The sequence below is a fragment of the Nannospalax galili genome, unplaced genomic scaffold, assembly GCF_000622305.1.
Source record: "Nannospalax galili isolate Female #2095 unplaced genomic scaffold, S.galili_v1.0 scaffold155, whole genome shotgun sequence".
Lineage (NCBI taxonomy): Eukaryota > Metazoa > Chordata > Mammalia > Rodentia > Spalacidae > Nannospalax > Nannospalax galili.
In genome coordinates this window covers 6,814,943-6,829,870 of record NW_008339923.1, presented here as the reverse complement: position 1 = coordinate 6,829,870, position 14,928 = coordinate 6,814,943, and the positions used below count along the sequence as shown (strand labels likewise).

At 41.5% G+C, this 14,928-nt stretch overlaps 1 protein-coding gene across 4 annotated transcripts in view; it reads right to left on the bottom strand.

Annotated features, from left to right (window-relative positions):
- Ptprm (protein tyrosine phosphatase receptor type M) overlaps window positions 1-14,928 on the bottom strand; it is a 794,765-nt gene that overhangs the window by 23,369 nt on the left and 756,468 nt on the right. For all 4 annotated transcript variants that reach the window (XM_008834659.1, XM_008834658.3, XM_008834655.3 and 1 more), the window contains 7 exons: window positions 11,577-11,731; window positions 11,186-11,321; window positions 9,084-9,233; window positions 7,825-7,998; window positions 6,751-6,882; window positions 3,413-3,538; window positions 1,656-1,819 (listed from right to left, as the gene is read on the bottom strand). In XM_008834659.1, the coding sequence (XP_008832881.1) occupies window positions 1,656-1,819; window positions 3,413-3,538; window positions 6,751-6,882; window positions 7,825-7,998; window positions 9,084-9,233; window positions 11,186-11,321; window positions 11,577-11,731 (1,037 nt within the window). The remainder of the gene's footprint in view (window positions 1-1,655; window positions 1,820-3,412; window positions 3,539-6,750; window positions 6,883-7,824; window positions 7,999-9,083; window positions 9,234-11,185; window positions 11,322-11,576; window positions 11,732-14,928) is intronic.

Below are 14,928 nucleotides of genomic sequence, written 5' to 3'. Positions count from 1 at the left end.
TTGTCTGTTCCATTAAGTTGATTCCAGCTGGTTGATTAGCTGCAGATCATTGCCAATGAGGAAGCATCGGTTGAAAGTGTTCTGAAAAGCAAGGCATTCTCCACTCAGCAGCTCTCAACCTTGAGAGTGAATGGAAATAATCTGGAAATAATCTAGGGGTTTTCAATAGTATGGATGTCTGGGGTCTACGTGCTGAGGCTGGGATTTAATTGTTTTCAGTGCAGCATGAGGGTAATTTTTATTGAAGTTCCCCAACTGACTTTCAATGCATGGGTCTGATTTTGAGAACCATCCAGTTCTTAGATTTTAGCATTTGCTACCACTCTTAACTGAATGTCACTCTAAAAGGACACTGACTCTGTGCTGGTCAACATTCAGTTAGTATAACAAATACCTGAGATAAGATGCTTATTAAGTGGAGAAGGTTATTTTTGGTTCACAGGTTTGGAGGTTCTAGTCCCTGACTGGTTGGGCCTGTGGCTTTGGGCCTGTGATAAGGTGGCACATCCTGGTGGGGAACATTTGGAAAGGAGAATTGCTCTCCTTATAGCCAGTGAGAGAATACAAAAAGGAAGAGACCAGAGTTGGACAACCCTACTTGAGTTATGTCTACAATAACTTAAAGACCACCCACTAGGCCCCACCTCTTAACGTTTCCTTCACCTCTCCATAGGGCATGCTGGAAATCAAGTCTTTACCATGGGAAGTTTGGAAAACATTCCAGATCCAAACTATAGCAGACTCTAACCAAATCCTATTAATCCCTGAAAAAAATATCACTCCTAAACAGCACAGGGACAAAGGAAAAAGTTCCTGTGGAAGCTCTGACATGACATGCACTAGAATTATCAGGTACAGTAACGAGATGAACCAGTTTGAATGTGCGCTCCAAGTTCATATGTTAGAAATGGCATCTCCAAATATGCTAATGATATTTGGAGTTAAGGCTTCTGGGAGATATTAGGATTAGATAAGGTGATGAGGGGTCCCTGTGGTGGTAGGGTGACTTTATAAAGTGACTTTTTAAAAAAGAGGGAGAGAGGGGCTGGAGATATGGCTCAGTAGTTAAGAGCACTGGCTACTCTTGTAGATGACCTGGGTTCAATTCCTTGCATCCACATGGTGGCTACCAACCATTTATAACTCCAGTCCAGGTGATCCAATGCCTTCTTCTGACCTCTGTGGGCATTGCATGACATGGGTGCACTTATCTACATATAGGCATAACACTCATACACATAAAATATTTCAAAAAAGAGGGAGAGAGACCCCCATGAGTACATTTGCTCTGTCTTGCCATGTGGTGCCCTCTATCATGTTTTGATGAGAAAGGAGACCCTCTCCAGATGCCAGGGCTAGACTCTTGGATTTCCCAGTTTCTAAAACTGTGCCCTAAATCAAACTCTGTGGTTTCTAAATTCTCCCATCTTGGGTCTCTTGTTTGAGCAACAGAAAACAGACTAAGACCATCCGAATGCAAAACATGCTCATCTCGTTTCTAGAAAGAAATGAACCTCAATGAGAATATTGACCATCCCCTTTGACCCACAATTACTTATTTCTTTCTTATTTATATTGCAATTAAAAGCAGGAGGTACCAGCTGAGTGTGGGGCCCTGGCCATTCTGAGAGGAAGCGCTCTTCGGGAGTACTTACAAGCAGTGGACCACTGTACGGCCCTCTCCACCATTGTATTCCTCCTGCCACTTGTCTACTTGGCGGATGAGCTTCAAGAAGGAGCGCTTGGATACGGGTGTGTCTCTGTACATCGGCCAGCCCAGGAACTGGAACTGCTGCACCATCCGATATCCATCTTGGGGCTGCAGAGAACCAGACAACAATCAGGAAGTGGAAAGAAAACAGGCGTTCCTTTATTGAATTCCAGTGGCCTGATTCCACCCAGTTGATCTTCCTATCAGAACAGAACATTATTAAAGGAGACACCAACCAGCATATAACAAAGGCCGCATCTACAAGCCTGAAGAGTTATGATTTTTAATCTCAGGTAGCTATAAAAATCCAGGTGTTTTAAATGACAGTCCAGAGATAAACAAGAGTAGAACTGAATACTTACATTTTGCAAAAGTCAAGAGAAAAACATCATGATCAATTGTATCATGTGTATTATGTGGAGAAATAGCTTCACTTTAATTATAGGTAAATTAAAGGTAAGGAATAAATTATAACCTGGAGATGTTGGTGAGTTCACTGTGATATAGAGTATGTCATGTTTTCTATGAGCATAATATGGCTTTGCTTAATGCTGAGATTCTTACTGAAGCATCAATAGTTAATTAATCATTACTTATAATTGAATGGAATTGCAGAACTCTAAAAAATGTTACTGACATTAGGAGAGGGCCAAGAGCTTGGAAGGATGCTTGTGGCCCTCAGCGGCACTAGGCACAGGTGAGTGCTCTTGCAACATGCTTTTCTTGCTAGCTTTCCCTCCTGGCCTGTCTTGGAGTCTGATTTCAAGGAAGAAGCCCTAGTGCTCCTTTAAAGATAGAAATTGTTTTGGGTGGCTCTTTTGAAAACCCTGTAATGACTAATGGCTTTTTACTTGCTTCTAACCGAAAGCCTTCGGACAGTGTCATTCAAGGTCTCTGGTCTTAGTTAACTGTTCTCAAGCCACAACAGTGCCCTACTGTACTTGGAACTCAACAGGTGCAGCCCCTTCTCAGAGCCTTTGCATGGTTATTTCTCTCTAGAAGCTGTCTCTCTAGAGAGCCCTTCTGTTCTCATGGAACATCTATTTAAAATGGGGATTAGAGGCCCTCTGGGGCATGACCCTAACACTTCCTTTTTCCTTTTAAAATGATCACTTTCTAGAATGCTGTGATTCTATCTGTTGTATTGATTGTCTTCTGATAAAGAGTCTTTGATGAAATTTTAGTCATGCTCCTGGACCTTCTCCTAGGCCTAGCTTTGCAATTTCTGCTAAGTCAGTCTAGCAAGCACCTATCCCTTCCAATAAGTAACTACCCTTGATCTCTGATCAGGTTCCTCAATCCCCACCATGTCCCATTGTCTCAGCTCATTCTGGTTTGCCTTCAGCAAGAATCCTACCATGTCCCGATGTTTCTTCTCCATGATTTTCCATCCGTGGACCCCTATCTGCTTCTGGACTATCATTCTCCATTCTCCCACGCTGTGCTCAGAGTGGAGCCCACTGCCGTGGTCCATGACTATAGTGTTAAACAAAGTCTTTCTTCTTATACTCTAACCCATGTCACTGAATAACTCTTTAACAAGTCTATTAGCATGCAAGCCCCATAAGCCCAGGGATCTGTTTCATTCACCGAGGCATTTTGAAGTCCTAAAACAGTACCTGATCTAAAGTGGGTATGTTAAAATTCAGAAAATGAGAAAATAATGAAGCCCCAGTTCAACACAGTTGCCCTGGCTCTTACTCTGGAGGCATTATAAATCCGGAATATCCTGCTGATGATGTCCTCTTCTAAATCCGCAGACACAAATTCCACCTGGATGGGGCCATGCCTGTGTACTCCATTTTCTGGCCAGTACTGTGGACACAACTGAATTCAAGAGAGAAACAGAATCTTAACTGATGGCTAACAGTTTGGATAAAGTCAGTGTTGATATACTTCTTAAAACTTAAATTTCTTTCCTTCCTAAAAAAATCCAGACTCCAGAATTTTCCTGATGATGCATCTTTGACTACACCTGTTCTCCTCCTATGGCTTGTATCTAAGAAAACATATTAGCCAGGCACAATTCGGCTTTCTAAGGAGGTCATAGGATCTTCTCAATACATCCCTTTGTGAGGTCTCTCTTGCATGCTGAAAGATACTCTTAGACCCTGGGGGAGATGTCACTGATCACCGTTACAAAAGCCAAGACCCTTAAAGTGGCACATGTATGTGTTATCACCTCAATCTCCATCTTCTCCTGCTGGACTTCTGAGACTAGGGCCATTTTGGAATAAGGTTCAGAACTGGTTGCAGCGTTGGGTTTCATCTTCACATTCTGACCCAAGTCCTCTCCACTTGGATCTAGGAATCCCAATGCCATGGGAGCAAACACCTTGCTGTCTCATCTGGAGGTATCTTTGATTAAAAGCACAATTTCCTAGAGTCTCAAACCCTGGGTATTGGTGCGACAGGGTAACTAAGACCTTTGCATAAAGGAGATGCCCATCTCACTGGGCAGCGGTGCTTTGGGACATGGTGGCTGAGAAAAGAGGCACTATCACTTACTGCCACCCATCAAACTTCCTGAACCTGAAAGCAGCTCTGGGAGAAGAGCCCTGAGACCTCTGCTCCTTGACAGAAGACAATGGCAGTTACAAGTTAGACTTCTTCTGGCACATAGTATTCCAGTAGTATTTTGGGGTCCTGTTGAACTTTTATCTTTCTGATTTACCTGAGGGACAGATGACTTGTGGCTAGGCTAGGGGGTGAAGCACTTCATTGTTTGCTGACCTGTTGTTATGAGGTCAAGAGCAGATGAAAAGAAATCACCTCATTTTAAGTCAAAAGATACTCTATAAAAAAAAGAATCCATGGGTTGAATTTTCTTTCTTTTGTTTTCCCATTTATGATTATTTTGATTTTTGAAAAGATCTAAAATGTCACTGTCAAACATTGTAAAGGTTGATTGTATCCAAGATTACAAAATAAATTCCCAGCTAACAGTGAATCGACTGACGTGGTTTCTCTCCCCTCCGCCTCCTCCCCTCTTCTCCCTCTTCATCCATAATAAGGATGATTTAGGTTGGACCTTAAATTAAGAATGGAAAGGGGCTAACCAAACCTACTTTTTATATTAGCCAGGTCTGCTGCATTTTAGAAATTACATTTATTTCTAAATAATGCTTCCATGGATTTTGTTTTCTTTCTCGCCAGCAATTCCTGGTGACAAGTTATTAAACTGCCTTCTGCAACAATAGCATTCTGATGTTTATTTTCTTTTTGGTACCCTAGGGAGCCCACTGTTAAAATTAATAGGCATGATGCAGAAAGCTGGGATGGCAATAAAAGCCATGGCAGGCATCTGAACTGGTTCTGCTTCTTTCTCTACTGACCGAGTTAGCTCTGCTTTCCGCTTGTTTCCTCAGTTCAAGCACTGATCAAATGCTTGTCATTTAGACCACAGAAATATGAATGGTCCAGCCTGGCGTCTGGCTCTTGGCACACTGAGTCCTATATTCTGCCCAAGGAAACCACGTAGAAAATGGCTTAAATGGTGCATAACACATCCATGAATCAGACCTATAAATACTTAAAACAGTTGAGTGCTAGTCTTGTACACTCGCAAAGCCTTTAAGTTCCACTGCTCAGTTTAGTGTTTGCTAAAAGAGAGAGAGTCCCAGGAGCATTTTTCCCTCACTCTGAAAAATCAGCTCTTTCTGCTGAATAGAATTGGAGTCTTTTTGTCTCTCCTACCTCCAGTCAGCCAAGGCTTGGTTGGAGTCCAGACAGTTTGAGTTTAGAATGCAGCTTTGGAATTCAAATGCTGTTTTTCACTGAGAACACTAGCACCACTTACATCTTGTTCACAAACAGGAACAAAACTCATATATATATAATCATATATATAACTCATATATATATATAATCTTCATATTAGGAACAACACGAAATGATTCTACACAGGGAACAAATCCTTTACCCCTGACTGTCTGTGACCAAAGCCTCTTGAATTAGTGAGATTTAACCCATGCCTAGAACTTAGAGTTCTTGGTTCTAATTTAATTTGGGGGTGTTTTTGTAAATAGTGACAGTCTATTCTGCAAGCATCAAAAAGGAAGAGTTCTAAAATATTTAAGTTTCTTAAACCAAAAAGAGATAAGATCAAGATTTATCATCATTATTTTATCAACTAGCTTTCAAGACACAGCCTTAATGACATAATGCAGTGCCTCTAACATGATTAAAAGCCTTGCCTGCATATGGAAGATAGACAGCAGCAATATGTATTTTAGGAAGGAAACATCTTGTTCAATTTAGATGTTGAAATACCTCAGGAATCTACCACCCATCCTCCAGTTTTTAAAAACAAATTTCTCTACTGCATAGGAAATGAATTTGTTTACCAAACAAGTTCATTCTTTTTAAAAATTATTATTAAAAATATTATTTTATGTATATGAGTGTATTGCCTACATGTAAGTGCACCTGTGTTATGCAATGCCCACAGAGGTCAGAAGAGGGCATTGGCTTCTCTTGGAACTGGAGTTAAGTATGGTTGTAAGCTGCCATGTAGGTGCTGGGAACCGAACCCAGGTCCTCTGCAAGAGTAGTCAGTGCTCTTAACCACTGAGCCATTTCTCCAGCCCATCTTTAAAAAAAAATATTTTGTTTTTATTTTATGTGTGATGCCCCCCGCATGCAGGCCCCCAAGGAAGCAGTGTCAGGGAATACAGATGCGGGATCAAGGGCTGGCTTTCTCTGTGGCTGCCTTTGTGAGTCCCTGCTCAACCTGGTCCCTGTTTATGAACTTGAATCTCACTCGTGGGCATTTTACTCTTTTGGGCCAGCCCAGTTTCTGTGCCTATCTTGGTGTTCGCTTCTAGTACCTATGATTTCAGCCTGTATTTTCGGTTTTTACAGTCCTCCTGCTGTAGTCCCTGATTCTCCTTGTTTGCAGCACTGTATTTCTGCATCCCTGGTTCTCAATTGTCAATGGGCATTGAGCACAGACTCGAGGCCTGCTCTTCTCATTATACAAAGAACACACAGAGCTGACCTCCAGACAGGAGCTCTGCCTGGAAGAATCCCCAGCTCACCTGGGCAGGATCCACATCATTGAGCATAACTACTGATGTGCAGTGATAATCCAGGACCAGTCGCCAGAAGTCTTTGACTGTGTTTGGCAAAGGATGCTGGGTGACAATAAAAGCCGAAGGCTGTTTATAGCTCTGCAACACAAACAAGAATGATCCAAATATACCCAGGAGAATGTGAAGGGAGGGAGCAAAGTTATTTTATGCACATGGAAACGTGTGGCACACAACACTGAACATACTTAGCAACTGTTGAATTCTATTGCTATTGCCAACACAAACTGGACTAAATATAAACTTCATTGTGAAATAAGGATGAAATAGTCTCACTTCAGTACTGTGGAAATGTCATCATTATTCCTTACCAATTTTTTGTAGTTCTGAGAGGCAATATTGACTCAATACATTAATAATTTTAGTGGAAAAATTCAAGTTTACTTTAAAAACCAAGAACAATGCAAACAGTCCTGCTTTTCCTAAAACTCATTTGCTTGTCATTTACATGGGTGACAGTGTGACTTATCCCAGCCATAAAAGAAACGTGCTTTTTTTCAGCTCCGGAAAGCTTTGAACAAGTTTAAGTACCCTTTTATGGTATCACACCAACAGAATTAAAATTTCCACATTAGCACCCAAAATATCCATTTACTTCCCCCATCAGTTAAGCAGCAAGAAGTAAACAGACTGACAGGAAGTAATGAGTTGTGCTTTCTTCCCATGTTAATTACCGCCTAAATTAGGGAGAGAGCGAGAAAATAAGGCTGCCAGTCACATTATCCCTTTCCCTTCTATGGGGACTTAACAGCTGCCTCTTGCACTCTGGCCAGCCGGCTAAGAACTTCACAGCTCGGGAGCTGTGGTGGGCTTCATTTGTGAGGACTTTGGACAGGATGCTTGCAGGAGCAGGACGTCTAACCCCCACTAAACATACACGGAGTGGGAAATCAATTTTTTTGTTGCTGAAAAAAAATATTTGGCCTCTTAAAAGGGGGCAGATAGCAGTAATGTCCCACACCAGGCTCCCTCAGTCTTTTGGGGGCTCCACTGTTTTTGTCCCAGGGACTGGAAGTAGCTTACGTCCATCAAGGCGGCGTTGATGTAGTTGCTGCTCTCCCCATCGATGGTGATGAGGAAGGGCAGGCAGCGGTCTGGGGGCAGGATGTCCATGCAGCGGTTTTTCTCATGGTTCCGGGGCAGGAGGGCGATGCTGCAGTCCTCCACACGCAGGGTCGGGGTCACCATGTTGAGGGTCTATGGGACAAATGGGAGATCTAGGACCACCAGCTCTAGCCAGGTCACCACAGGTGACAGATTTCATCCTTAGTTATGACTTGATAGTATCAGAACAGAAATGAAAGCATTACCTTGTACCCATAAATATGTGCAGCTATGAGGTGCCTACTGGAAACAAGTTATAACACAGAAAAGTGACGAAGTGTGTATTTATAAAATGGTCTATGAAACCTCAAGAAAGAGCTACAGTGGGTAAATTGATTTTTTTAAAGGCACATGAGGTAGAGAATGGCTCCATGGCACCTTTGTCTCATGTCCAGCATTTAATAAATGCAAGCATCTTGCAGCTGTAAGATGGCTCCCTCCTATATCCCCGAATTCCACTAGCTGGGTTTTCTCTTTTTTCTCCTTGGGTTTTGTCCGCACACAGTACCTATTAGCCACATGGGCCACAGCAGAGACAGAGGCACAAGGGCCTTGTGGATCCCTACAATTCAGTGGCATGAATTCTATCTGGAGCAGGGTACCTGGAGATTTGGGAGGCAACAAGTTGGGAGAGGATTTGGCCTAGTGTGGGGTATATGTAGATAAAACCTGAATGTGACTTTTATCTAAATGAAGATCTGTGCCTGTATTCTTTTTTTAAAAAATATTTTATTTTTATTATTATTTTGATTTTATGTGTACTAGTGTATTGCCTGCATGTATGTGCGTGTACCCGTGTTGTGCAATGCTGCGGAGGTCAGAAGAGAGCTTCAGATTCCCCTGGAATTGGAGTTAGGGACAGTTCGTAGCCGCCATGTGGGTGCTGGGAATCGAACCCGGGTCCTCAGCAAGAGCAGTCAATGCTCTTAACCGCTGAGCCATCTCTCCCAGCCCTCTGTACAGTATTCTTAAAACCCAATTCAATGGTTGGACTACACCAATGGCTACTTACACTGTGAACGAGGGGTCGTAGTTCTTGAGATCAGTTTGTGTCTGCTTGAAATGCAAATAGTTCTGTTAAGCTAGGGACTTGTTCAAAGATTCAAGAGCTTGCTTTGAGATTCTTCCTAAAGAACAAAAGGTCACAGCCAACTAGTTCCCCCTTTATCCTCACTTACCCTGAATTCCTCTTTGATCTGGCTTGAGTTTGTCTGTGGGTCCAGCTTGTTCATGTCATAATACAAAGACCTGACTTGGGAAGCAGGGATGGATGTGTCTCCACAAAGACAGGCTTCTAGGATCGCATCATGGATAAATACATACTGCTCCTGAGGAAGCAGATGAACCTAGTTAGTGATGGAGAAATCAAGGTAATCCCAGAGATGGAAGAGAGTATTGGTTGTCAGCCCTATATCATGAAGACAATGAAGACACTGTGTTCACAACAGAGAGAAACAAGCTACATAAGGTTTTGGCTGTCAAGAGACTGGGTTGTCCAGTATTAGTAGTTCTGTCCTTTACATGGGACAGCTGGCATGCCATCTGATTGAACATAGGAGGAAGAGGAAAATGGGCTTCATGCAGAACATTATACAAACCAATCAGCGCAGGCACTGTAATACAGTAACAGTAGCTAAAACACCTTTCTAATTCTGATTCCAAGAATTTGGAATTTGGTATTTCAGATGAGAAAAGAGCAGAATTTGGTTGATATTGAAAGAATTCTCTAATCAGATTAACAATGCAAATTCCAGGGAAACTCAACCTTGCTCTGAAGACACTTATAAACACTAAGAACTACTTATTTTGAGCCATTAATTAATCGGATAATTATCAAAGCTCTTACAAATTACAAAGTACAGCTCCTGTACAGATGTACAGTAAGTCTCTAGTTAAAATAGAGGTTCTCTAGAGCTAGGGGTATAGTTCTGAGGCAGAACACTTGCTGCATATGTGTAAGGCCCTGGGTTTGGTTTCCAATCCATCCATCCATCCATCCATCCATCCATCCATCCATCAATCAACAAACAAGCATAAACTGATTCTTCTAATTGTGACTTGGCAGAGACTTTGTCTACAATTAAGTTTCACCATCTTTATTATTGATCTTTAACTATATAAAATGTTAAAGGATTTCTTATTACCATTAATTTCTATAAATAACACCTCAGAAAAGAAAGATAAAGTAGGAAGATGGATGTGGCAATATTTGATTAAACAGAAGTTTTTAATCACTGTTTCCTTTTAAAATATGTGCCTAGTCTAAAGAAAAGAGAAAAAAATAGTAGCATTTTAGTTTCTATAATTTTTAATTTGGTTAAAAATTAGGATTGGGGGCTGGAGAAATGGTTCAGTGGTTAAGATCACTGACTACTCTTTCTGAGGACCCAAATTTGGTTCCCAGCATCCACATGGTGGATAACAACAGTCTGTAACTCCAGCTACAGGGGAATCCAACTCCCTCCTGTGGCCTCCACCGGCATTGCATACATATGGTGCACGTACATGCAGGCAAAATACTCATCCACAAAAAATAAATTTTAAAAATTAGGATTAAGTTTCCCAGGGTTTTAATGAAATTTCATGTATAATCTAAACATAATAGTCTTATTTATTATTCATTCTGCTTCATAAGTCATCTTCTAGGTGTCCAAGAATGTCCAGAATGTAATTTGCAGAATTTTAAGTTCTTGATATACCTTGAATTTCAATTTAAAAGAGTTACTAGTTGGTATAGAGTGCTTCTACAAAATGGGCACAGTCCCATGATGCCAGGTCATAGGGAAGAAGTTTTAGGGGCAGGACGCTAGTGTTTTTTTAATGCCCTGAAGAAGAATAGAAGTACAGAGATTACCCTAAAGCCACTTGGCAGAGGCCTGCTGATTCCCAGGTGTAGACTTGCTCTAGTTCTCCGCTATTTTAAAAGGCAGACTAAAAAGAAATGGTATCAAAACCTTGACTGCTTAATGTAGAGATTCTTTGGAGTCCCTTGATACAGAAAATTATACAAATTTAGGCTCATGGCTACAATTTCTGGTACCTGGAAAACTCTTGGCACTAGAATCTGGAATTTAAAGCTTTCTTTCTTATTAGTTTTTGAAAGAACCCAAGGAAGGAGGGAAAGGGAAGGAGGCAGTAGAGGTTGCCAGTACATCACTTTTCTCCTAGGGCATTTTATAAAAACAGTTGGCAGGCTTCTTTTTCCCATAGCTCTAGGAGGTAGGAACACAGGACAGATAATGGGGACTAAGTCACAGGACTAAGGACTAGCTGCGAATACCTCTGTCTGCACCATGTTCACTCTCCGAGACCGCAGCTCTCTGACACAATTGTAGATGTCCACCACTCCTTCCCTTTCAGCCATGTCCAACATGATGTCGATGACTATGAAGCAGCCAGTCCTTCCTGCACCAGCACTGCATGGAAAGAGGACTCTATCAGTAGAGGGAAAGGACCACTGTGCTGCCTCTACTTCTTACATTATTAACAACTAGAAAAGTGTATGATCTAGTTACTAGACCTACTCACAATGATGTATAACTATCATCTATCACCCCCAATGTTGTACAACTATCATTTTTATTATCCACTCTGTAAGATCCCATACCCATGATGCTCCCATACCCACAGCCATGGTGTTCCCATGAAGAGGCCCCAGGAGCTTTGCTTACCTACAGTGCACTACCAATGGGCCTGCATTGGGTGGGCTCTTGGATTTGACCTGCCGGACAAATCCCAGCAGGCCAGTGGCATGGTAGGGGACCCCATGATCCGGCCAGCCAGTGAAGTGAAACTGTCTGATCTCTCGGATTTCATGAACACCTCTCTGCAATCCACGATCAGCCACATGGGGGGTGGGGGAGAACAAAAGAAAAGACAAGATAAATGAGAGCAAGCAGGGATACAAAGCACCCCCAAAATAGTAAGCATAGGGCTAGAAACAATGCACCCCCAAGGAAGAAGGTCATCTGGAGATATAATGTGAAATTTGGAAGGCCGATGACACTTAGATGTTTGTAGGTATAAAAGGGAGGTGATATTTGGGGGGACATCCTAATTTAAACATGCAATTCCTAGAAATGGATGGATTTCTGGTTCTTTGAAAGTCTTTTTCTAAATGGCAGACTATGTTAAAAGCTCTTCAGCTTTTTCAATACCAGCTACTAAAATGTCAAGACCTTCTATGTCCTGGCTCCAGATACATGTCAGTTCTAGACAATGTTTGCTTGAAAAATAAAAAAGGACGAGCCAGATGGACCAGCATGTTCGTTTTCATCTGTGACTCAGATAGTAAGGCTTCTCTTCTTCTATTTACAGGTAAGGGTAATTTTAGTCTTTTTTTTTTTTTTTTTTTTTTTTGAAGCAGGGTCTTCCTGTAGCCCCAGCTGTCCTGGAACTCACTATGTAGACCAGGCTGGCCTTGAACTCACAGAGATCCACCTGCCTCTGCCTCCCAAGTGCTGGGACTACAGGCGTACACCACCATGCCCAACAAGGCTTCTCTTCTTAATTTAGGCACACGTGACCCATTCATCCGAACCCTAGCAATTCTGTGATTTTTAAATACTCTTGTATTTAGATGCTAGCAAAGTAGAAATATGAAGATGCCCTAGCTTGTCTTTAAGCAGGGATTTCCCCAGTCTGTGGGAAGCATGGATGTCAGCAAACATACCATGAGTCAGGTGTTTCTGCTAGAATTGTCTGTTAGATCAGCAAATTTAAAAGGGAAGTGCCTGACACTGACCTGAAGGGGCTGAAAGTTAGACTCTGTGGTAATTTTGGTTTTTAATTTGCTCATTTTGAGAACAATTAAGCCTGTTTTTTATACTATGTTTTAAGACAAAGCCTGCTTTTTCTCTCTCTCTCTCTCTCTCTGTGTGTGTGTGTGTGTGTGTGTGTGTGTGTGTGTATGCAGGCACTTGTGCAGAAGTACACATATATGGAAGTCAAAGGAGGACACTGGGTGTCTTTCTCTACCTCTCTCTCAACTGATTTTTTGAGTCAGGGTCCTTACACTGGGATTACAGGCAAACACATCCATGCCCAGCTTTTGTGTGGGTACTAAGGATCTGAACTCTGGTCCTCTTGCTTTCACAGCAATAAATACTCAGTGAGCCATCTCCCTAGCCCCAAAGTCTGTTTTGACAATAAAAATTACTTTTAAAATCAAGGCTGCATGTAAATCCAAGACTAAACATGTCCTTCTCTGCCACTCAGTGGAAAACCACTGATTGGACTTTGTCTTTACATCAGGTCTTGCTTTGGTTTTTTTTTTTTTTACAGCATAAAGATGAACATGCATGGATCTTACCAGATTCTCTACCAATCATTTACAAAGATTTAATAAACCAACAACAAACTATTATTATGGACTTGGAAAGGCAGGAGAGGTGAACACATCCGTGTTTTAAGATAAGACTTGTTTGCTATCAATGTGTTAATATGTCTTAATAACCCACCAAGGCCGTAGCTCTGTTTTTCTCTGAAAATGCTATTCTTTAGAGTTTTAGCAGTAAAGAAGCAAGCAGGGAGGGACTCAAAGTTCAAATTAAGATTGCCACATGCTAGACAGGCTCAGGGATCCCAGAGTAGTTAGTGGTACTAGGTAGTTAGAAGCCAAAATTTCTTACCACTGAAAAATGGTAACATTTGGTCAGCCCCAAAGTCCCCATCAGATGACAGTCAAGTCACTGTCACTCTCTAAACTCTGAGACAGCTCCCCTGGAATTATGCACAATGATTTGGCCAGTGGTGGTCCCAATTGGGTGGCAAGTATCCTGTGAACCAGGAAAGTTTTGGCAATAATACTCATATATTCTAAAGGGAGGAAACAGGATCTTTCTCTGCTAGACTTCAGTCCCAGAATTATCAAGGCTTGAGCCACAACCATCATGAGATGAGCTCCCAGCTGATGTTTTTATGGTTTATTTTCACAGCAAGGAAAATGTTAGCTTCTAGAATCTAGAAAACCTGCTCTTAGAATAAAGCTCCACATTTTAATCTGCTCATTACTGGCAAGATTAGAACAGGAAATTGCTTATGATCCAACGTTCATTCTTGTACTTGGACAAGAGATTATCTTTTTGTTGTGGGAAAAAAATATAGAAGCAACCAGTGATCACAGAAGGATAATAGTTAGACCATTGCTTTAGTTTTCATTAGAAAAGTATTAATGCTATTATACAAAAGTGTTAATCATTTAATTTTCCATGCAATATTGGGAAAGGAGACTCCACGTCATAAAATTGTACTTAGTTCAAAGTGGACTTTTATTAAATGTCTGGGAAATGGTTGAATCACGAGGTGTGTGTCTGTCTTTGAGATGGGGATCTTATTCCCATGGCTTTCTCTGAATCCTGGGTGCCTCCTGGATAGAGAAGATGAGCTGGCCATTTCCAGCTTCCATTCTGCCAGGACAGAGAAGGATAGCTTCACCAGACAGCCTGGGTCCATGGGGACTGAGGAGCTGTCTCTCTGACATGATGTGTATTGCATGTTACATAAAACAATCAGATATGTAGGAAAGAAAAGGAGACCAGATGCAAAAGAATTCATCAACTACAGACCATAGCTGCCTGCTTGTTTTGCAGAAGGGAGTCCAAGTCTCTTTTCCACATTTAGGTCACTTGTCACTTTATACTCTCAAAATAGAATTGGAATTGCAGGAATCCAAAGTCCGAGTCTAACTTTCAAGAAGTAGTCTACCAGAGCTTTAGTGATATAATTTTATTTTTACTCCTGTTTCCCCATTCAAAAATCATTAATACGTCATTTTGATTCCTTCAATGCACTCACAGGTCTCTCTCTCCCCTTTCCTGTACCACATCTATAATGATTGCCTCATTACTAAATTAACGGGGTGTTCCAGCAACATGTCCATGCAGCTGGGTATGTAGCAGAGTACAATAGGAGATTAAAAAAGAGCCAAGAAACAAACAAACTCTTCCTTTAGCAACTGAGATGCATTTTCAGCTTATTAGAGGGCTGACTATTGTTCAAAGAGCTCCATGCTTAAGCAATGGC